Consider the following 19,662-nt stretch of genomic DNA (forward strand, 5'->3'; position numbering starts at 1 on the left):
ACCCACAATACAATCTTGGTGGAAATAACAAAGATCAAAACCCTAGTCACTACAAATGTAAGACAAAAAAATCAACCCCAAATACAAAGAGCTAATTAAAGCATTAAGTATGTAAATTAGTATAGTTTAGCATAAGAAACAAGTATTAATGAAGAATTTAATAAGGAATAAAAGAGGTAAAATTTAAAACCTTAATGCAGTGAAGATGATGAGAAGTAAGGGTAAAGGGACCAATTGGATGTGATTATAGTCATTATACCCAATGTTTTTATGCAAAAGAAGGAACACATTGAAAGATAATAAGTAAATAACCTTCCATAATAGATTATTTTTGTCTAGTCTCACTTGAATACATTATTTTTGTCTACTCTCATCTTGCCTTATGTCTTGACATGGCCTAATCCTGGCCTCGGGGTTTTGATGTCGTTGTTGTACAATTTCCTAGTTTTATTAGCTTTTCCATTGCTTATGTTATTCTTGCTGAAGTTGTTTACATGATCAAGTTCTCTTCTTTATGTAAGGCAAATTTGATTGACTTCATTGTATTGTGGTATATGTGATGGTTGAATTGCAGTGCTACTGCTATGTTTGTGATATACCTGCCCCATGCAAGCACTGGTCGGTTCACTGCAGTGCTACACCCCAAAATCCGCATTGGAAATCATTACGCAGGCTCAATCACTCCTCAAAGCGAAGAGTGCTGCGCGCCTAAGCTAGAAATCCCTTAGCTTGTACTACATTTCCCAGTGTAGGAGGAATGAATGTTGTTTTTTGAAACCTTGTGGAGCAGTCTGGGACTCTGAGTTGAAAAAATGGTGTATGAAGTAAAATTAACTTGGCCTTAAAGACACATCTAGCTGCCTGTTTTGATGACTTGTGAATAGTTTATGTATGTAAGCGATGTGTTGATATCTCTGATGCTACTACTTATAAGTAATCCAGCCCCCTCAGGTGACCTTGTGAATTGTCGTCGTAATTATTTGCATTTGGTACTAACCATCTCAGCAGGAGACTTTGTCATCAACCCACTTGATAGGAAACTCTGCTCTGAAATGCACCATCTGAGAGTAGAATGGTTCTAAACTCTGTTCTGAATCCACTTGGGGTTCAATGCAGATTCTGGAATTTGAATATTGAAGGCATTTGTCAATTAATAGCCAAGATTATGCTATCTTTCTTTTATTAGGAATATACTGGTATAATATCACTTTAATCTACCAAATCATAATAGACCTAAATGGTTCACACTGGACCTTTTATAACTTGCTTAATGCTGTATTTGTTAAAAACATACGAAGTACAAGTTACGAAAGTAGTCACTTGGAAAATACAAGTACAAACAATAAAACTGAAAAAATTCAGACCAAACCAAGGTAGACATGAATATCCGGAGTAGATTAAAACACGTTTCAGGTGGAGAGAGCATAGGATAAGAGCATGTGTAGATGGTGTAGCCGTGTAGTGGTTGTTATTTATGTTGCGGAGTGGAGATTTTGTGATTCATTGCACAAAGTTAATCGATTCATGTACCTTTAAGTCTATAAGCAGTTTATTGTAATAAACCATTCATGCTGTGTTTAGGTTAATTATTCTAGAGAAACTTGATAAATTATGAGATCTATTTTGAACGTTTTCTAACTGTTTGACCACTTGTTTTCCACCCAAAACTCCCACAAACACAAAGAAGAAAGAATGTGAAAAGGATAACATTACTCTACTTTACTACTCCTTGCAATATAGGAATTTGTAACGATTTTTGAGCCTTTTCATATCATTGATTAGTCAAAGTCATTTAACAAACTTCAGTTACAGTTTTTCATGCTAATCCTTTTTTGATAATATAACAATGTATCGAGTCATTTGATGAGTCTCCTTATAATTTCAGTCTTGCAGGAAAATATTTTATCAGGAAAACACAGAGGATGCAGCGACAAATGTCAGGAAAACAGGTCCCTTCTATTCTAGCTATTGCCCCGGCTGAGCTTGAGTTCCCTAGTTGTAACACTTGTAAGTGCTGGGTTATCATGTTTTTGTGTTAACTTTGATTATTTCTCTGTACTCCTGTAGTCGTGCACTCGTGCATCTTTAAGGTATTCAAACTCGGCTTTTCCTGTTAACCTCTTTGTTGTTTTCCTATGAACTTACATATGCAGCTGAATTGGGGAAGATCTCTCGTTCTATGCATCTGACCAACAAAACAGACAACCTGATTGTATTCAAGGTAGTTTTATAAGTTGATGTTATAGGAATTACAGATTTACAGTATTATTTATGTTTAGAAATAAGTCCTGGTCAATTGATTAAGAGATATTTTCTGTATTTGTGGAGCAAGATCAAAGCAACGCCAACAAATTCTGTCAAGTATTCTGCACTCCCCCTAGTCGGGTATGTGCTTCCTAAAGCAACACGTGACGTCGCAGGTTTGTTTATTCCTCTATTGTGAAGCGAATTGTACTGTATCATCAGAACTTTTTGCATCAGAATTGTATAATATATAGGGAGTTATGTATATGTATTTCTGGTGTACGTTGTAGATCTTGTATATGAATATATACTTGTACTTCATATTACAGTAATTTAAAGAAATTAATTATTTGTGATTTCCTATTACATGTAGTTTGGATGCGAACCCCAATAGAAGCACCACTCAGTTTGCAGCACAGGGACGAAATCATAGTTCAGAGTGCTCGTGTGCCTAAGAGCATCACTGCAAGTGACTTAACTACTGAGTTGGTATGACTTAACTACACGAGCACTCTGAACTACTGACTTTACATATATAGTTGTGAACATTTCCTACAAAGTTTGTATGTTTGGTTAATTGGTTTTCTGTACTAATTTCCTTTTTAAACAATTGGCAGGTGGCTTGTAGGGATTATCCACATCCAAGGCACCTCTGTGTCGTCCACCCTTTTAACAAAACTCGCCACGAAACTCACTGCAATATGGTACTCTTTGCTAATGTTATCTGTCTCTTATTGCTAAAATCATTACCTCTTTGTCAGATGGTAGACAATTGTATCTTTGATTAAGCATTGGATATGTCTGATTGGCTTCTTGGTATAATTGCAGTGCTATTGCTGTGTTTGTGATAGCCCAGCACCTTGCAAGAAATGGGCCAAAAAGTCTTCAAATATTGCTGCGAAGCATTGTGATGCTACTGGTAACAAGGTTTACGAAGGACGTGTAAACCGTATATGGCATTATGGCGTCCAGTGAGTGATTGGATGCTTAGGATCTGAAGATTGAAGATTGGTTTTTGTATGCTCGAAGACACTAACAAGATTAAGCAAGGAAGATGTATGGAATGTTGTTCTAACAAAGGAGCTAGGAAGACTATTAAGTAATTTTAGGGTCCAACTCTGTTTCACAAAAGCTTTGAGGATTTTGGTGGTAGGAAAAAAAAAAAAAAAAAATCAATTTTATATTTCTACTTGGATACAATATGTTAGCATGGTTTAAATTCAAAATAAACTTGACCCAATTTCATGGAACCCGATCCAAACATCCGAATTGACACCACTATTCATTTCCTTATCTTACTTTTTTATTCAAGAAAAATGGACTTGTTTCAACTATATGCAAATTTTGTGATGATTCAACACTAGCTTTTATATCAAAAAAAAAAAAAAAAAAGGTGATGACTTAGGCTTTGTTCTATTCACCTTAAAGAAATAATATTAGGTAAAAATAATTTTAGTTCAGTAAAAATAAGTTCAGTTCAGTGAAATTCAGTTTTCATAAAGAAGAATTTTAATTGAAAATTAGTAAAAATAATTTCAGTTCAGCAAAAATAATTTCAGTTTAGTAAAATTAATTTAATTTCTATAAAAATAATTTAAGTTTAGCAAAAATAATTTCAGTTCAGTAAAAATAATTTCAGTTCAGCAAAATTAAGGTGAACAGAACAAGGCCTTACCCGTAACATTGGTTTCAATTATAAAGCTTTAAATGCATGTGATGCATGCTTTACCTTTCGAAAAACATATAGTATTTTGTATAACAATTCATATTAATATATTATAATAATATAAAGTATTCCATTCGTCCCTTATTACTTTCCACATTTTTTTATAGAGTTCGAAAAATATTTCCCATTTCCATTTATAGCTATAATTATACTCTCAAATAAAAATATATAAACCATTTTAGTTGTAATTTGAATTTGAACAACCCTTATCTTAAGTTATTTTTTCCGAACTAAACTTATCTAAACTTATTAAACTTAAAATAAGTGAAAATAAGGCGAATAAAACAATCTTGTAAAGTCATGACTAAAACTCAGATCAGAAAAAATAAGTTCAAATAATTAAGAAAATCACATATTATTATCAATCTAAGAAGATCCTACTTCAAATATTTTTCCATATACATTATCATATATTTAAGGTCAATGTATTGTCAAATATGATATTCAAATCAAATCAAATCAAATAAGCTCTTGTAAGCAAAAATAAAATGAACTAAACTAAACAAACCCTAACAATTGACTACTTTATAAGGCTAAAAGCCCAACAATTGAAATAGACATAAAATACCCAATTACCCAGACGTCTTTTTCTGTCACAAACCAAGTTTATCTTCATTCTTCAAAACCCCATTATTAAAACTAAAAAACCAAAAAAGCTCACTCCTTCCCTCTGCCACTCATCATCTTCTACCAGAGGAGAGAGAAAATCACACATACCCCACCACCATGACTGTTCCAGTTGTTGAAGAAGAACAAATCCCTATTCCCGTTAAAGAAGAAGAGGTATATTTCATTCTCAATTACCAATTTTCTGGGGTTTTTGGGTTTAATCTTATTGGGTATTGATTCTATTTGCATTTATTTATCTGAATTTTGCAGAAAGATGAAGTAATTGTTGAAGATGTTAAGGAGGATGAACATGAGGATGACGATGAAGATGATGACGACGATGATGAGGAGGATGATGAAACTACCTTAAGTAATTTTCTTTTTTGTTCTTTATCTTTTATAAATTTTATGTCTTTCGATTTTAAATTTTGTTTTTGTTTGTTCAATATTCTTTTTTAGGGTTTATGGCTCTTATTTTTTCGTAAAGTTTCTTATTTGGTTCATATTTGATGTTATATGTGACGCTGAACTTTTTGTGTGTTATTTCAAACATTTGTGTTTAATTGGGTTGTGTTTTTTGTTGGAAGGGGTTATTTATAATAGGATAAGGGTTATTGAATTGAAATTCTGATGAAATTTGAACGTGAAAATTGCAAAATTGTGTTATCTTGAGTGATAAGCTAGGAATTTTAATTTGTTAGAATGTTTGATTTTTTTGGGTATGGGATTGAGTGAAATTGAAGATATGTGTTGGACTGGAACTTGGGATTTTGTTCGATTTTTGCGGTTTTGGTGACCTTTATGTTTATTTGTTTTTTGCTGTGTGGTGTATGAAGAATTGGGAAGCTTGGTGGTTTAGGATTTCTGAATTTTGGATAGAAATTGGACCTGATATCTTGAAATTCTTGTAGCTTGATTGGTTAGCTGTTAGGATTATTGTTGTGCATTTTGCTTGATTGTTGTTCACTTGTTCGTGTACGTTTTGTTGTATAAGCTTGAGCAACATTTGTTGTATCAGTTAGGCTGGGAATCTGGGTTTTATTTGTTTGATTATATTGAATAGCTCTTACTTTATGTTATATACTGATGTGAATGATTTGTTTCTATTTCTATGGTTGAGGGTTGATGGGTTTTACGTGCTCTTAATGCTTGAGTGCTAATTATTTTATCCTGTGCTTTGTTGTATCCATTTAGCCTCAGCTGAGGGTATCAAGCAGAGCAGGAGTGAGAAGAAGAGTCGTAAAGCAATGTTGAAACTAGGATTGAAACCTATCCCAGGTGTAACCCGGGTCACCATAAAGAAAGCCAAAAATGTAAGAATTTTTCCTTATGAAACGTTATTGATAACAGGTGTTTTTGAACATATAAGGGTCTGACATTAGTGTGTTGGGATTGCAGATATTGTTTTTCATTTCAAAGCCTGACGTGTTCAAGAGCCCTTACTCTGAAACCTATGTCATATTTGGTGAGGCCAAGATCGAAGACTTTAGCTCTCAGCTGCAAACTCAAGCTGCCCAACAGTTCAGACTCCCTGATATGTCATCAATGATGGCCAACTCAGAAGCTTCTGCTGCCACTGCTGCTGCCCAAGAAGAGGAAGAAGAGATCGATGAAACAGGGGTAGAGCCTCGAGACATTGAGTTGGTTATGACTCAAGCTGGGGTTTCGAAGGGCAAGGCTGTCAATGCACTCAAGGCTCATGATGGTGACATCGTTGGTGCTATCATGGAGCTTACTGCTTAGGTCGGGCAATCTTACCTGCTCATTGATTCCACTCCTCGGGAGTTTAATTGCCCATTCTAGCTTTATTATTCTTCTTTGGGCCCTAAACATTCTAGTGATGAGGTTATGCATTTTTGAACTGCTGCCAATTCTATTTATTTTGGATTTGCCTTTTGATAATATAATGGTTTTGTTGCCTCAAATTTGCAGTGGCTTTCTATTTATTTGATTGTGGTTTATACAATCTTTAGATGTTTTACTTGTTGATTGACCAGTTTTTCAAGGTGTAACCTTATATTTGGAACAAGAAATATGAACAAGTGAATAACACTTTAAATTGACGGATTTGGATTAATGTGTCCACATTTTATTGAGTAATTGCTAAACCGTATAATTTACTGATACTATCAAACCAGTAAGTTTCCTGATTACAAAGAATAAAAATATAAAATAATCTTTTCTAATTAATTACCCTACAGTTTGTCCGGATTTAACCAGACATGCCAATAAGAACATCTATCTGACCCATCTTAACCATTACTGCTGCAAACTTTCTCATCCACAATGACTGATTCATTGCATTCTGACTCAACTCACTAGCTGTGTTGGAGTTTGTCAAGAGGGTCTGATCAGATGTAAACAAGCTGCGGTTGGATAAGATGTCCTGGTAGTAGCCTACATCTGTGACTAATTGGCTACCAGGGTTCATTGGAACGACTAGGCTAGAATCCTTGCTTCCTTGCGGGCACTGTTGCTGCAATTGTCCTGCATATTTAGAATCCAGAGTAGGATCTGCCCCATTTGTGCCATTGAATTTGTATAGCCTATTGATGATGGATGTGCAATGAGACTGGCCAATTGTATGAGCGCCTGTGTTCAAGAGTGGGTTTATGAAATTTGATGTCAGATTAAGGTCCTCAATAGATTAGGGACTTAGATTCAAGTGTCCAAGCTCAACTGTTCAAGATTTACTCAGGCAAATGAACTTTGGTATAAATTGGATGATTTTTAAACCTAGAACCCAGTTCGACCTTTGTTATTGTTGATAGCTATTCAAAACCTGTCATGACTAGCTAAAATGAATTTGGATTTTATTAGCTAGTTTATTACTGGATAGCTAACATTGAAGAGTTAAAAAGATTACTATCTAATTGTTGCTTCTGCTTGAAAGCTAAAACCTGTTTATTAGGACCTTTAGATGGAAAACATCATTTGACTACTTTGTGTCGGGACTCCTGACTCGTAACTGAATAGTACATTATTCTGTGACTGAGTTTCGGAAAATTCTGCAAGTGGAAGGCCAAGCATATTTCTGTGTGAAAGTCTAACCTTAGTTAAAGAAAAATTCATCCTCTCTATGATATTGATACCTGATAGGGTGACCATTTCTTCCTGTGTCAGATTTCTGTTCGCGAAGCTCTGTGTAAGTTGGTCGACATTTAGTGAAGGTCCAGGGATGTCTCGTAGCACCTCTGAAGCTAAAGAGACTCTTCCATCCCTTCTCCCAGCCGGAACATCATAAACTGGCCCTTTTGTCTGTGAAACCGATCAAAGTTATGCAGCAGACTACAAAATTAACTGTTCTCTGGTAAATAAATAAATCATCTTACTATTACTACGCTGTCTCTGGCTGCAAAAGCTAAAATGTCTGCACATGATACGACCCCTTTGCATTCGGTTTCAAGTCTAGTCTTTGCATTGTCAATGATTTCAAATCCTCGAAGGCTAGGATTGTTTACAAATGAATCCTTCTCGGCTGTGTTTGAGGAATTGGAGTCAATGAGAATGGATCCATCACAACCCTGGTATCAGAAGAGAAGGAACTTAGGGAAACTGCAATTAATCAAATTGATAATACAGTAAAAGTTAAACCAACTTACTCTAACAAAGCAGTCATGAAAGTGCATTCTGACTAGACCGGGAGCAATTCCTTTGTCTTTCATAAACCCTTTCGTAACTTCTTCATTCACAATGCGCTCTGCTGATTCACATGATTCACTATAAAACCCGACTTTAAGTTGTGCTTCTGTCTGAGCACTTAGACAAGAAAGAGCCAAAAACAGAACACGAAAGATGATTGAAGAGTGAAGGGGCATCTTTAGCATCATTCTTTACTTTGCTTCAATCTTGGAAAACCTAAACACACAGTTGTCCCATTTTATAAGTGGATAAAAAAAACATATTAGTGTGTTGTTAGACAGCACATTTGCTTTGTTTAGTTTGAGCACATGACACTTTTAGTTGGAAAAAAACAATTACAATGATTCTGAAAGTAATTATTCTGTCTATTAATTTTTGTTATGGATTAAGTGATATGCTTATTGAGTGAGCTCCCTGAAGTAAGCATGCCTTGATTCTATTGACTTCAGTGCGCAAGATGCCAATGATAGCTGTTGAACTGGGTATACTATGGGACCAATAGCTTTGATATTCTGGTATAATTAACCTGTCATTGTACCATTTTAACATGCTTTGCTCTCATTAGTATTCTGACTATTATGCTGAGAATACTAGAGTTAAAAGTAAGTGTCTGTACAAAGGATGCTTCGTTTTGGTTAGATTCTAGGGAAGTTGGGTAAGACTCCATTTTTATTTGGGGGCCGGGGTAGGGGGGGATTATGGTCCTACAGAAACTGGGAAGGGGAAGGGTACGATTTTTTTTTCTAGGGGGGGATTATGGTCCTATAGAAAATGGTAAGATTGCATTATTGGGGGGTTCGAAACAGTGATAAAGACAATGCTCCTAGCAACTCTATGAAGGCATGGAAGCACATAACTGATTTTTTACTTGGAAGTAGCTATAATTATCCTCTCAAAGGGGCGTATTAGTAAAAATATGAACAGAATTAAAAAAAGAAGGTCTAGCTTGTATCACACCAGCAGTGTCCTGTGTACTGGATTATAAACCAATTTGTGGGCTGTGTTTGAATTTGAATGTTTATCTCTCTAGACATAGTGCCTTAGATCGGATCCCATTTACGAGTATTTCCTGAGTCAGTACTTGTCTACTCTTTTGAATACACGTATGATTTTAACAGAATACAGTACTGTACTGATGAAATACTTGCTGAAGTGTTAATCATTAGACAAAACATTATCTGACTAAATTCTTACTTCTAAGTACTTTGTAATAGTTATGGTTGCGGTCTTTTTAAGCATATGAATGTATATTAATAGTATAAGGTGGGAAATTCAATGTCCTGTTTAACCTCTTTGTAGTTGGCTTTTGTTTAACATGACATTTTGATACGGATACATTTCTGACAATGAGTAGCAAATAAGATACTTAACCTTACTTGAGATTTGAGATATACGGAATATATGCTATTGAGGATTTAGATCTATAAAAGCATATCATGTGACATTATTTAGTTTATGGCTGTAAAGCCATATGATATGATATCAGTAATTTTAGTGCTGTAAAGCCATTTTTGCAATCATTAAAATCTGTCTTTTTAAAGTCATATCATATTCTTCATTTTGTTGCTTTCAGCTCAGATTAGTGCAACTTTCATATCTTTATTTAGTTAACCACCCTACAGTTTCTTCGGATTTCTCCTTCATTGCCTGTAAGAATATCAGTCTATCCCATCCTCACCATAGCATCATCAAACTTCATTTCCCGAGGGTAAGAATAAGAATTTTGGGCATACTGGTTTACTAGGTCTGTTTTAGCAGTCTCTGACAAGAGAGTCTGATCTGTTGTGAACAAGCCATGGTTATTGAGGACATCCAGAATTCATGAGTCAGAATTTACAGGCTTATTAGGATCCAATAAACCATAATATTAGTATTAACATCCCCTGATCGGCACTACTGCTGCAGTTGAGCTGCAAATGCAGAGTTCATGCTGGGATCCTGTGCATACAGCCTTTTGCTGAAGGAAGTGCATTGAGCATGACCTATGTTATTAACTCCTGCACTACGGAGTACTTACGCAGCTTTGTTATTAGTTTATCCAGTGTTTTAATGCGAGTTTCTTGCTCCATCAGCTATAAGAAACCATTTCTGTAAAATTACTCTGATGCCTCTTAAAAAGCTTCCACCAAGGTTAGAGTAAAGGACAAGGGAAGCCATCATAACATCAATCGTGCAATAAGTCAATAATCCTCAGTACTTCAGGTTTATGGTAGTCTTCCACTATTTGCATCTAAAAACAGACTTGCAAGTATATAATTCATCAAATTACATATGTTTAAGACTGAAAATTATCCTTCCAGTAACACAAACAAACATGAGTTAATTCTACTTAAGACTCAGTAAGTCTGATCTCTTGACAAGGGGAATGAACCCATATTTCTTAATTGATTACCCTACAGTTTGCCCGGATTTCTCCATTAGTACCAGTAAGAACTTCAATTTGACCCATGTTTACCATTGCTGCTGCAAACTTTCTCATCCACAAGAACTGATTCCTTGCATTCTGGTTCACCTCATTAGCTGTGTTGGAGTCGGTCAACAACGTCTGATCAGATGTGAACAGGCCTTTGTTGGCTAAGACATCCTGGTAGTAATTTACATCTGAAATAAATGGGCTACGAGGGTCCATTGGAACCACCATGCTAGAATTTGTGCTTCCTTGTGGGCACTGTTGCTGCAACTGTCCTGCATATTTGGAATCCAGAGTGGGATCTGGCCCATTTGTTCCACTGAAATTGAATAGCCTGTTGTTGAAGGATGTGCAATGAGACCGTCCGATTGTATGAGCACCTGTGATCAATATTAGACTTATGTGAGGGGATTTAGGCTCTCAATAGAGTTAATAACACTAGATACATTTAGCCGAGATAGGTATTAAGTCTCATCAAAGCAAACAAACTTGGGTATGGAATAATGAATTTGAAAGCCTAGCAGGATATATGCCAATTTGACCTTTGTGATGGTGTAAAATCCTGATATGATTTGCCAAAATGGGTTTGTCTTTTTAGTTTTTACCAGTTATTCTAATTGTCAAACTAACCATTTACAGCTAAGGTCCTGTCACCTGAATAATTGTTTGTTACTGTAAAAATGGTTTTTGCTTACTTGAATTGCTGATGTTTTTGATTCAGTAGTGTTTGTTATATGCTGTTAAATCTGATTTTGACTTTTCAAAACTTATTTTTTTACTGAATAAATCTAATATGTAATGAACCATAATCTTATAAGTTGAAGCAAACATTGCCTAATTTCTCAATTAAAAATTGGCTGGTTAGTAGTTGATGAAACTGATGACAACCACTTGAACAGCTGATTGCTGTTTGTAGACCCTTATATGGAAACATGACTTATCCTCGTAGCGCTATGTATAGTCTGTCATATACTTGCATTCATCCTTGAAAGTTAAGTTTGATAATTTGAAGATTAATGCTACAAATATAGTATATGCTAAAAAGCTGATACCTGATAGGGTGACCATTTCTTCCTGTGTCAAATTTTTGTTTGCGAAACTCTGTGTAAGTTGAGTAACATTGAATGTGAATCCTGGGACATTTTGCAACACTTCTGAAGCTAAAGAGACCCTGCCATCCCTTCTTCCAGATGGAACATCGTATCTTTGTCCTCTGGTCTGCGAAACAAGTTATGCAGTAGCAGCAGGTAACAGAGTTAAATTTGTTCTACCCAAGCTTATATACTACTACTTCTTATCAGTAAAAAAAATTCTACTTACTATTGCTACACTGTCTCTAGCTGCGAAAGCTAATATATCTGCACATGACACGACCCCTTTGCATTCAGCTTCAAGTCTAGTCTTTATATTGTCGATGACCTCAAACCCTCGAAGACTAGGATTGTTTGCTGGTGAATCCTTCTCAGCAGTGTTTGCAGAAGTGGAGTCGATGAGGACGGATCCATCACAGCCCTGAAAAGAGAAGAAAGAAAACTTGTTTAGTGAGACTTAGTTCTGTAGTTCACTGAATTATAGATAACATTTGCTAATATATTTAACTTACTCTAACAAAACAGTCATGAAAGTGCATTCTGACAAGACCAGGGGCAATCCCTTTGTCATTTATAAATCCTTTCATAACTTCTTCATTGACAATTCGCTCAGCTGATGGGCATGTGTCGCAGTAAAATCCAACTCGAAGCTGTGCTTCTAGCTGAATACTTAGACAAGAGAAAGCCAAAAACAGAACAAGAAATCTTGTTAAAGAATGAATGTTCATTTTTAGGTTCATTCTGTGTTATTGTACTTTGTTTTCTTCTTGAAGAACCTAAACATGCAGTAATAACCATTTTATAGAAGAAAACAAGGAATATAAAATGATGTACATCCTAATTAGTGTGTCGTGATACAATATGTTGGGTTTATTTAAATCTGCAACATGGCATTTTTAGATAGAAGAAAACACAAACTAGAATTTTCTGATAGTTACTGACCTGTCTAATTCAATTTGGTTATGGAATACGCGATGATAAGCACTATTTAGCCACCCCTAAAGCGGTTATTCCTACTTCTATTGACTTCGGATGCATAAGAAGCCAACAAGATTAGTTGAATAGAGGTATATTTTAGGACTAATAGTGCTAATTTTTGGGCATTATTAAGTTGTCACTGTCACTGCATATTATTCAAAGTATGCATTTCATTGTTAACTCTCATATTTTATGGCATATTCTAAGGATGATTAGACAGTAAGCAACGAGTGTCAATACAAGGTATTGTGTCATAGGATGTCTCTTGTTGATTTAAACAACTTAGTGGAGATGGATGAGGCTCCATATATAGTTTTTTTCCTGGAAATTTTGGTCCTATAGGATGGAAATGGCGGAATTATTTTTCTGTTAATGGTGTTTACTGCATTATTGGGTGATTTGGAGCACTGTGAAATATTATATTTCCTTCTACTTTACTGCTGTGGTGATTAGAGACTAAGTGCATTGAAAACGGAAGGCTCTGAAGAGTGTCATTCATAAGAAAAAACGTAATCCTGAGTTCATGGTTGTCTTCTTCACGACTATACCTGTTTGTTTAACCTGTCAAAAACTTGTTAGGAAGTCCTTATCCTTTCAAAAACTATAATGGATTAGTTGATCATCCGAAAGTTTATGAAGTATCAGATAATTTAGGATCACTATGTGTTTACGTCGTTCATGGTATTAGACAATCAATACAAGCTACTGCACAGTTATAATCTTTTAGTTATGACATTTATTTATGTCTAACAAGATTGTATTTTTAGATCATGTTACTTATTCCTCACGAGCAAAGCCGGTTGAATCTCCACCGTGACAACTTAGTATTCGTTGGGAAAACTGATGCACCAAATAAGGACCATGCTTCATCATAGGTTCATAGAGTTTGATATTATGTACTTTGATGATGAAATGTTCACCTTTCTGTAAGATGTACTTACAACAGACCAAACTTTCATGCTTGCACTTTAGATGGGAGTTTCCTTAGTGATAATCTACTCATACTACTATATTAATAAACTTCAAAAAATGGACAGAATTCTATAATAATGATAATGAAACATGTGCAATTAGTACAATTAGTGGTAGGTTTTGTCATTTACTTAGAGTGGGGGTATGAACTACCTAATGCAGTATAATACTTAATTAGTATACATACTTCGTATTAGATAACGTGACCTGAATTAATACGTAATTAATTATATAGTTGTTAGTGGAAGCATTGATCTCATAAACTGTAGTCATATTTTTCAACTGGTTGTTGTATGTTTGAACACTTTTTCAACAGTTGCCTTAGTTTAAGGTGGAAGCTCTGGCCGCCACTTGATTAGAGGCGTCGTAGTTGCCTTTGTTTAACTTAACTTTGGAAAGGGTGTTATTATATGAAGGGAGGTGTGGTGACCTTGTTCAATTCATTAGCTAGCTAACAATATTATCTTTTCATTTGAAATAAGGTGTTCAACAGTTTTTATTGAGGATGCCCCAGTTTCTCAATTTTGTTTCTCACATGGCATTTCGTAAATAAACCAACAACTTTATTCAATTTTATTTAATTGTGGAGCCCACAATAATGAAAAAGTTGTTGATTTATTCATGAAAATGCCATTATGAGAAACAGGGAATTTCCCGTTTTTATTTGAACTTTCTTAAAATCAAACTGGATCTTGTTAGAACTTTTCTATTTATCAGAAAGTACCTAATTTTCATATTTTTACCACTACCAAAATACGAAATTAAAGTTACAAGAAAATGACCTACTAATGATAACATAATTAGTGAAAAACCAAATTAGCGCCATTTCACAGTATTTTTAGAGGATTGATTATGTACATACTTCACACAAATAAGGCAGTTTTTTTTCATAAGAAAAAAACTATGGGTGAGGGGAAGTAGGGGATTTTTATTGACTTTTCTAAAGTTCAGGCTTTTTTTTTAACTCTTGATTTAGCAACTATGTTTTGGAATGGATGCTTAATTAATACTCAGAAAGTCAGCAGAAAATAGAATATTCAGTAGTAGTAGTTGAGAAAATCTAGTAGTAGTTAAGATAGTGTCACTAATTTCAAATAAAAATAGCTTTGAGGTACTAGATCAAACATATACAACCATTACAATTTTATTGCTGTAAGCCTGTAATCTACAAAGCCATATATTACTTCCATTTTATTGATTTCAGCACCTAGCATAATTAAGACATCTGCATTTGATTAATTAACAACTCTACAATTGATTCGGATTTCCCCTTCAACACCAGTCAGGACGTCGATTTGACCCATGGCAACCATTGCATCAGCAAACTTCCTTCCCCAAAGCCCAGGATTTCTTGCATATTGGGTAACTAGATCTTTAGTAACAGCGTCTGATGCTAGTGTTTGATCTGATGCAAACAGGCCGCGGTTATTCAGGATGTTTCTGTAGTAAGCAGTATCTGCTGTGAAGGGGCTAATTGGATCCATTGGAACCACAGTACTGGTATCTGAGTTCACTGATGGGCACTGCCTCTGCAGTTGCGCTGCATAAGCGGCATTTATACTGGGATCCTGTCCTGATGCTGAGTTGAAATTGTATAGCCTATCAGTGAAGGAGTTGCAGTGAGCGCGACCTATGGTATGAGCCCCTGCACCCCGTAAATTTATCAAGTAATTGATTAGTTACAAATCCTTGAGGCTTATCTTCCTGTTTCAATTTCTTTTGCACAAGATATGGAGTAAAATTAAAATTTGTTAATTGATTACCAGATAGGATAACCATCTCTTCTTGTGTTAATCCTTTGCTGGCAAATATTTTAGTGAGTAGATCAACGTCGCCAAATGCTGGAGGCAAGTTCTTCTTGATGTCTGATTCTAGGGAGATTCTACCATCTCTTCTTCCGGCATAAACATCATAGCCAAATCCTCCTGCCTACATAAATGATCAAACATACTAGTTAATTACTACTACTTGCTGCAACATCAAACTTACAGCCAAACTTGGCAGAACTTTCTATGTATTATACTATGTTTAAATATATTAAGACGAAATAATTTAAGAAGTCTTTCTTGTTCTTTAGTTTAGTTACCATTTCAACAGCATCTCTAGCAGCATAGGCTACTATATCAGCACAGGACACAACTCCTGGACACATATTTTCAATTTTAGCCTTGGCATTATCGATGACATCAAACCCTCGCAGGCTAGGATTATTAGCTGGTGCATCTTTCTCGGCTGTGTTTCCTGGAGTTGAATCTAGGAGCACTGATCCATCACATCCCTACAAGTAACATAACAAATTTTGTTAGATTATTATCGTGTATACTATACCTATGAGAGTATAAATCTCATTATCTACTAGAACATTAGCTTTAAGTGGAAACATTAAGAGTTACTGATACAATATAGGCCTGCATTCAGTCATGCACCAAACTATCCTTTAAAGATGGCACTTTTTCTTGCAAGTTTCTGGAAGAAATGCATTCAATCAGTGGAAGTTGGTTTAGCTTTAGACTTTAGTCCTTTCGATAATTAAATATATAATTGCATATACCAACTTAATGATTGTTTCCTTGGAATTTAGCTAGGAAGGTTACTGAAAAGACACCCAGGTTAAGGAATAAAATCCCACTAATTTTCGGTTATAATAACTTGGCTTTGTAATAACTGGCTGCTGAACAAAACTAGGAAGGTGCAAAAAAATGCAAAAGTTGTATAGTCAGATTATTAGTAACTTACTCTAACGAAACAGTCATGGAAATGCAGCCTTACAAGGCCAGCAGCATATCCCCTGTCACTGAAAAATGCTTCGCGGACCTCATTTTTTATGATGAACTCAGCCATAGGGCATGACTGCATATAAAACCCTCGTTGAAGTTGTGCTTCTAAGAAACCAGTAAGACTTAATATGACCAAGATTGAAAAGGCTATAGTAGTTGAAATTTGAAGACATTTCCTAATTTGACTCATCTTTCTTTTTCTGTACTGATACTTCTGACAATGTCTGTTTACTTACTCCGAAGATCTTGTGCACCTCTGAAGGGAATTTTATAGTCAAAGGGAGGCAATATAAAATTATATATTCGCGCCACAATTTTAACAATCTTAGTTTATTTTAATGTTCCATGATCTTAATTCTTAGTGCGTTATACAGAAGTAGTATACTGTCATGAGTCATTAGTGTTTTGATGTTTACAGACAATTGGGAAGATAAGACAAAGAGGATTGGTTAGGCCTACAATTATTTATTTGATTGTTGTCATTTACAGGCACTCCTTGCTTAGTAAGTGCTAATTAATGTTATTGACCCGTAAAAAGTGGCTTCGCTTATGGATCAATCAGAAAGTGTCCACTGTGTATTGATTTGAGTGGTGGAAAACTGAGGACTGTGGAGCATTGCAGTTGAAGATTGATATGGAATACTTAACAAGATTAATACTAAGTTTGATTGTGCTCTAGAGTTACGCCGCCTTTGTCTTCTATCTAAACTTAAACCTGTAAACTTACCACTAATATTTGACTAATTGTATATTTTACTTCTGCAGCAAATAAAAGTTCAGATTGATGGACTGTGATGCTAGGCAGCTTATATTTCACTAGGGAAGATAATTAGGATATAATAAGATAAATGACTGATCAAGGTCAAAACTTGAGAAATCCCTTTCAGAACGCAACAGAAATGCATGACAGTATTCCCATTGATGTAGTGGGGGCTTGCTAAGGGGTATCTAATGTACCCTTCAATTGTATGTGTCATGTATATTTACTCGGACTTGATAACCCACAGGTATGTCGATTGTCCCAGTGTTAGGCTCGACTATCTAATGATTTGGTTCAAATCAAACAAGTGTTGAAATGCTCATTCCCATATTGGGTTGGTTAGTATCCAACATGGGTCCTTCAGGTATAATGAAGAGTCCGCGTAACATAGTATGTAACTTTTAACTTGTTCTTCAGAGAAGGGGTTTTGTCACACTTGAACTTGAGACCTTCAAGTCACCTTGGAACAATTTTCCTTTAGGTGAAAAGGTATAAATAAGGTCTCATTGAAAATTTGGGATCAGGTTTAACTAGTAAGGTACATGTAAATTTTTCATTTGGTTTCATTTTAACATGACTAACATATAATTCACCAAGAAAATTAATAAACTCTGACATTTCTGAAACTCTATCCTTGTTATATAGTCTGACAATTCAGGAAACATTGTGAGAATGGTAGCCCAAGATTTAAATTGGCTTAAAGAGGCCTTTACCAGTAAAGTAGTAAACAGAATTACAGTAACAGCAGGAAATGCAGCAAATTCTGCTCTGTTGTCTATTCCTTTTATGAGTTAATCACCCTGCAATTAGCTCGAATCTCTCCTTGATCACCAGTCAGAACTTGAATCTGGCTCATCTTGATCATAGCTTGAGCAAAATCTCTGCGCCAAGCAAAACCGTTTGCTGCATAATCTGCTGCATCTTGAGCAGTTTTCTGACTGTCTAGGAGCGCCTGATCAGAAGTAAATAGACCGCCATGTTGGAAAAGATTTCTATAGTAGCTCGATTCCATAAGAAATGGACTTTGGTTCATGAAAACAACCGAGTTTTGATCAGCATTTCCTTGAGAATCTCTGGGGCACTGTTGCTTCAAAGACTCTGCATAGGATGGATTTAGGTTCGGGTCCTGCATCGTCGTGGTGCTAAAGTTGTAGAGTCTATTAGTGAATGGGGAACAGTGTGAGCGCCCAATTGTATGTGCTCCTGTAAACATATAGATAAAACATATTAATATAGTTTATTCTGCTTTAATTTTTCTTTTGTAACTGTTTTTCTGTTGTATTTTCTTAGGAAAGGTCACATTGAACTTATTAAATGGAAAAGAAACAGACTTACCAGAAAGAATAACCATCTCATCCTGTGTTAAGCCCTTTTTTGCAAAAGATTGAGTGAGTTGATCAAGGTTAAACGTCGGAGCAGGGATTTCTATTGTTTCTGATGCTCTCGAAATCTTGCCATCTTTACGTCCTGCTGGTACATTCCAGTATTGTCCACCAGTCTACATGCTCAATAAGGCCAAAACAATATCAGAAGACTCAAGTAATTGACTGTCCAAAATTTAGCTATTAACAAAAGATTTTACAGAAAATTGAGGTTGGTTGATGGTCTTACAAATAATACTGAGTCCCTTGCAGCAAATGAAAGGATATCAGCACACGACACAACCCCTTTACAAGCAGCTTCGAGTCTAGCCTTAGCATTATCGATCACTTCAAGTCCTCGTAAAGTAATTCCATTGGGTGGACCATCCTTCTCAGCTTGATTTGTTGAGGTTGAATCTATAAGGATTGATGCATCACAACCCTGTAACAAAAACAATAGTTTAATTCGCGCACAAACATTTATGTTGAAGTACATAATCATGTATGTATGATAATATGAGGAAGAGCAAGATTAACAAATATAATGTGTGTAATTTTATTACCCTGACAAAGCAGTCATGGAAATGCAGCCTAACAATGCCAGGAGCAATCCCGGTGTCTCTAAGAAAAGATTTAAAAACCTCGTTCCTAACAATAACTTCAACAAAGGGACATGTATCGAGATAGAATCCTACTTGCAGTGCTGCTTCAATGCGCGAGCTTAAGAAACATGCAACTACAATCATTGCCAAAGCTAGCTTCATTTTCATGGCTAAATTAGCTGCTCTGATCTCTATCTATTATGTTCCTAATATTTGATACAAGTGATGTGTTGTAATTACAATTGTTAGTAGTTCTGAGTTTGTTATACAGAAAAATCCCAAGGATTTATTTATAGCAGGGAAAAATAATGCACACATTTGGAAATATAATGTTGCCCCCATAATTTCTATCCACTAGATACTTTCTTTGTATTCTACTATAACCATAAATTCACATGCTATTACATACTTGTGTCATTTGCAATTGTTTATAATAGAGAATATACTTTATATTATATTATTAAAGCCTTATTTTCCTTATGTTTGCACT

General features: G+C 35.4%; 6 protein-coding genes across 6 annotated transcripts; 2 read left to right on the forward strand and 4 right to left on the reverse strand.

Annotated features, from left to right (window-relative positions):
- The first annotated feature begins 292 nt into the window (after window positions 1-292).
- LOC110693117 (vesicle-associated protein 3-1-like) lies at window positions 293-3,430 on the forward strand. Its single transcript, XM_021870241.1, has 6 exons — window positions 293-2,007; window positions 2,154-2,221; window positions 2,333-2,420; window positions 2,618-2,733; window positions 2,862-2,948; window positions 3,073-3,430. Exons 1-6 carry the CDS (start codon window positions 1,923-1,925, stop codon window positions 3,217-3,219), a joined length of 591 nt encoding a protein of 196 aa, XP_021725933.1. The 5' UTR covers window positions 293-1,922; the 3' UTR covers window positions 3,220-3,430.
- A 1,112-nt stretch (window positions 3,431-4,542) lies between these two features.
- On the forward strand, window positions 4,543-6,521 carry LOC110692925 (nascent polypeptide-associated complex subunit alpha-like protein 2). The gene is made up of 4 exons (XM_021870005.1): window positions 4,543-4,753; window positions 4,850-4,949; window positions 5,774-5,892; window positions 5,978-6,521. Exons 1-4 carry the CDS (start codon window positions 4,697-4,699, stop codon window positions 6,320-6,322), a joined length of 621 nt encoding a protein of 206 aa, XP_021725697.1. The 5' UTR covers window positions 4,543-4,696; the 3' UTR covers window positions 6,323-6,521.
- Window positions 6,522-6,638: 117 nt separating this feature from the next.
- Window positions 6,639-8,634, reverse strand: LOC110692924 (peroxidase 5-like). The gene is made up of 4 exons (XM_021870003.1): window positions 8,182-8,634; window positions 7,912-8,103; window positions 7,672-7,837; window positions 6,639-7,171 (listed from the first exon to the last, which is right to left on the reverse strand). The coding sequence occupies exons 1-4, from the start codon at window positions 8,407-8,409 to the stop codon at window positions 6,792-6,794; spliced, it is 966 nt and encodes a 321-aa protein (XP_021725695.1). The 5' UTR covers window positions 8,410-8,634; the 3' UTR covers window positions 6,639-6,791.
- Window positions 8,635-10,392: 1,758 nt separating this feature from the next.
- Window positions 10,393-12,538, reverse strand: LOC110692927 (peroxidase 5-like). The gene is made up of 4 exons (XM_021870007.1): window positions 12,235-12,538; window positions 11,952-12,143; window positions 11,684-11,849; window positions 10,393-11,011 (listed from the first exon to the last, which is right to left on the reverse strand). The coding sequence occupies exons 1-4, from the start codon at window positions 12,460-12,462 to the stop codon at window positions 10,602-10,604; spliced, it is 996 nt and encodes a 331-aa protein (XP_021725699.1). The 5' UTR covers window positions 12,463-12,538; the 3' UTR covers window positions 10,393-10,601.
- Window positions 12,539-14,733: 2,195 nt separating this feature from the next.
- On the reverse strand, window positions 14,734-16,639 carry LOC110692926 (peroxidase 5-like). The gene is made up of 4 exons (XM_021870006.1): window positions 16,409-16,639; window positions 15,759-15,950; window positions 15,436-15,601; window positions 14,734-15,317 (listed from the first exon to the last, which is right to left on the reverse strand). Exons 1-4 carry the CDS (start codon window positions 16,637-16,639, stop codon window positions 14,908-14,910), a joined length of 999 nt encoding a protein of 332 aa, XP_021725698.1. The 3' UTR covers window positions 14,734-14,907.
- A 1,187-nt stretch (window positions 16,640-17,826) lies between these two features.
- LOC110693118 (peroxidase 5-like) lies at window positions 17,827-19,611 on the reverse strand. The gene is made up of 4 exons (XM_021870242.1): window positions 19,134-19,611; window positions 18,821-19,012; window positions 18,545-18,707; window positions 17,827-18,412 (listed from the first exon to the last, which is right to left on the reverse strand). The coding sequence occupies exons 1-4, from the start codon at window positions 19,338-19,340 to the stop codon at window positions 17,994-17,996; spliced, it is 981 nt and encodes a 326-aa protein (XP_021725934.1). The 5' UTR covers window positions 19,341-19,611; the 3' UTR covers window positions 17,827-17,993.
- Between the last annotated feature and the right edge of the window lie 51 nt (window positions 19,612-19,662).

This window comes from Chenopodium quinoa, unplaced genomic scaffold (assembly GCF_001683475.1).
Source record: "Chenopodium quinoa cultivar QQ74 unplaced genomic scaffold, ASM168347v1, whole genome shotgun sequence".
NCBI classification, from domain to species: Eukaryota; Viridiplantae; Streptophyta; class Magnoliopsida; order Caryophyllales; family Amaranthaceae; genus Chenopodium; species Chenopodium quinoa.

Excerpts from the sequence above, each read along its gene's own strand:
- LOC110693117 (XM_021870241.1), top strand. The coding sequence starts at position 1,923 with ATGCAGCGACAAATGTCAGGAAAACAGGTCCCTTCTATTCTAGCTATT. Across the intron at positions 2,008-2,153 it reads GTTCCCTAGTTGTAACACTT|CTGAATTGGGGAAGATCTCT; the intron begins GTAAGTGCTGGG and ends TTACATATGCAG. Across the intron at positions 2,421-2,617 it reads AGCAACACGTGACGTCGCAG|TTTGGATGCGAACCCCAATA; the intron begins GTTTGTTTATTC and ends TATTACATGTAG.
- LOC110692925 (XM_021870005.1), top strand. The coding sequence starts at position 4,697 with ATGACTGTTCCAGTTGTTGAAGAAGAACAAATCCCTATTCCCGTTAAA. Across the intron at positions 4,754-4,849 it reads TTCCCGTTAAAGAAGAAGAG|AAAGATGAAGTAATTGTTGA; the intron begins GTATATTTCATT and ends TGAATTTTGCAG. Across the intron at positions 4,950-5,773 it reads GGATGATGAAACTACCTTAA|CCTCAGCTGAGGGTATCAAG; the intron begins GTAATTTTCTTT and ends GTATCCATTTAG.
- LOC110692924 (XM_021870003.1), bottom strand. The coding sequence starts at position 8,409 with ATGATGCTAAAGATGCCCCTTCACTCTTCAATCATCTTTCGTGTTCTG. Across the intron at positions 8,104-8,181 it reads TTCATGACTGCTTTGTTAGA|GGTTGTGATGGATCCATTCT; the intron begins GTAAGTTGGTTT and ends TTCTGATACCAG. Across the intron at positions 7,838-7,911 it reads CCAGAGACAGCGTAGTAATA|ACAAAAGGGCCAGTTTATGA; the intron begins GTAAGATGATTT and ends TCGGTTTCACAG.
- LOC110692927 (XM_021870007.1), bottom strand. The coding sequence starts at position 12,462 with ATGAACCTAAAAATGAACATTCATTCTTTAACAAGATTTCTTGTTCTG. Across the intron at positions 12,144-12,234 it reads TTCATGACTGTTTTGTTAGA|GGCTGTGATGGATCCGTCCT; the intron begins GTAAGTTAAATA and ends TTCTCTTTTCAG. Across the intron at positions 11,012-11,683 it reads AGAAATGGTCACCCTATCAG|GTGCTCATACAATCGGACGG; the intron begins GTATCAGCTTTT and ends TATTGATCACAG.
- LOC110692926 (XM_021870006.1), bottom strand. The coding sequence starts at position 16,639 with ATGAGTCAAATTAGGAAATGTCTTCAAATTTCAACTACTATAGCCTTT. Across the intron at positions 15,951-16,408 it reads TCCATGACTGTTTCGTTAGA|GGATGTGATGGATCAGTGCT; the intron begins GTAAGTTACTAA and ends TGTTACTTGTAG. Across the intron at positions 15,318-15,435 it reads AGAGATGGTTATCCTATCTG|GGGCTCATACCATAGGTCGC; the intron begins GTAATCAATTAA and ends TACGGGGTGCAG.
- LOC110693118 (XM_021870242.1), bottom strand. The coding sequence starts at position 19,340 with ATGAAAATGAAGCTAGCTTTGGCAATGATTGTAGTTGCATGTTTCTTA. Across the intron at positions 19,013-19,133 it reads TCCATGACTGCTTTGTCAGG|GGTTGTGATGCATCAATCCT; the intron begins GTAATAAAATTA and ends TTTTTGTTACAG. Across the intron at positions 18,413-18,544 it reads TGAGATGGTTATTCTTTCTG|GAGCACATACAATTGGGCGC; the intron begins GTAAGTCTGTTT and ends ATATGTTTACAG.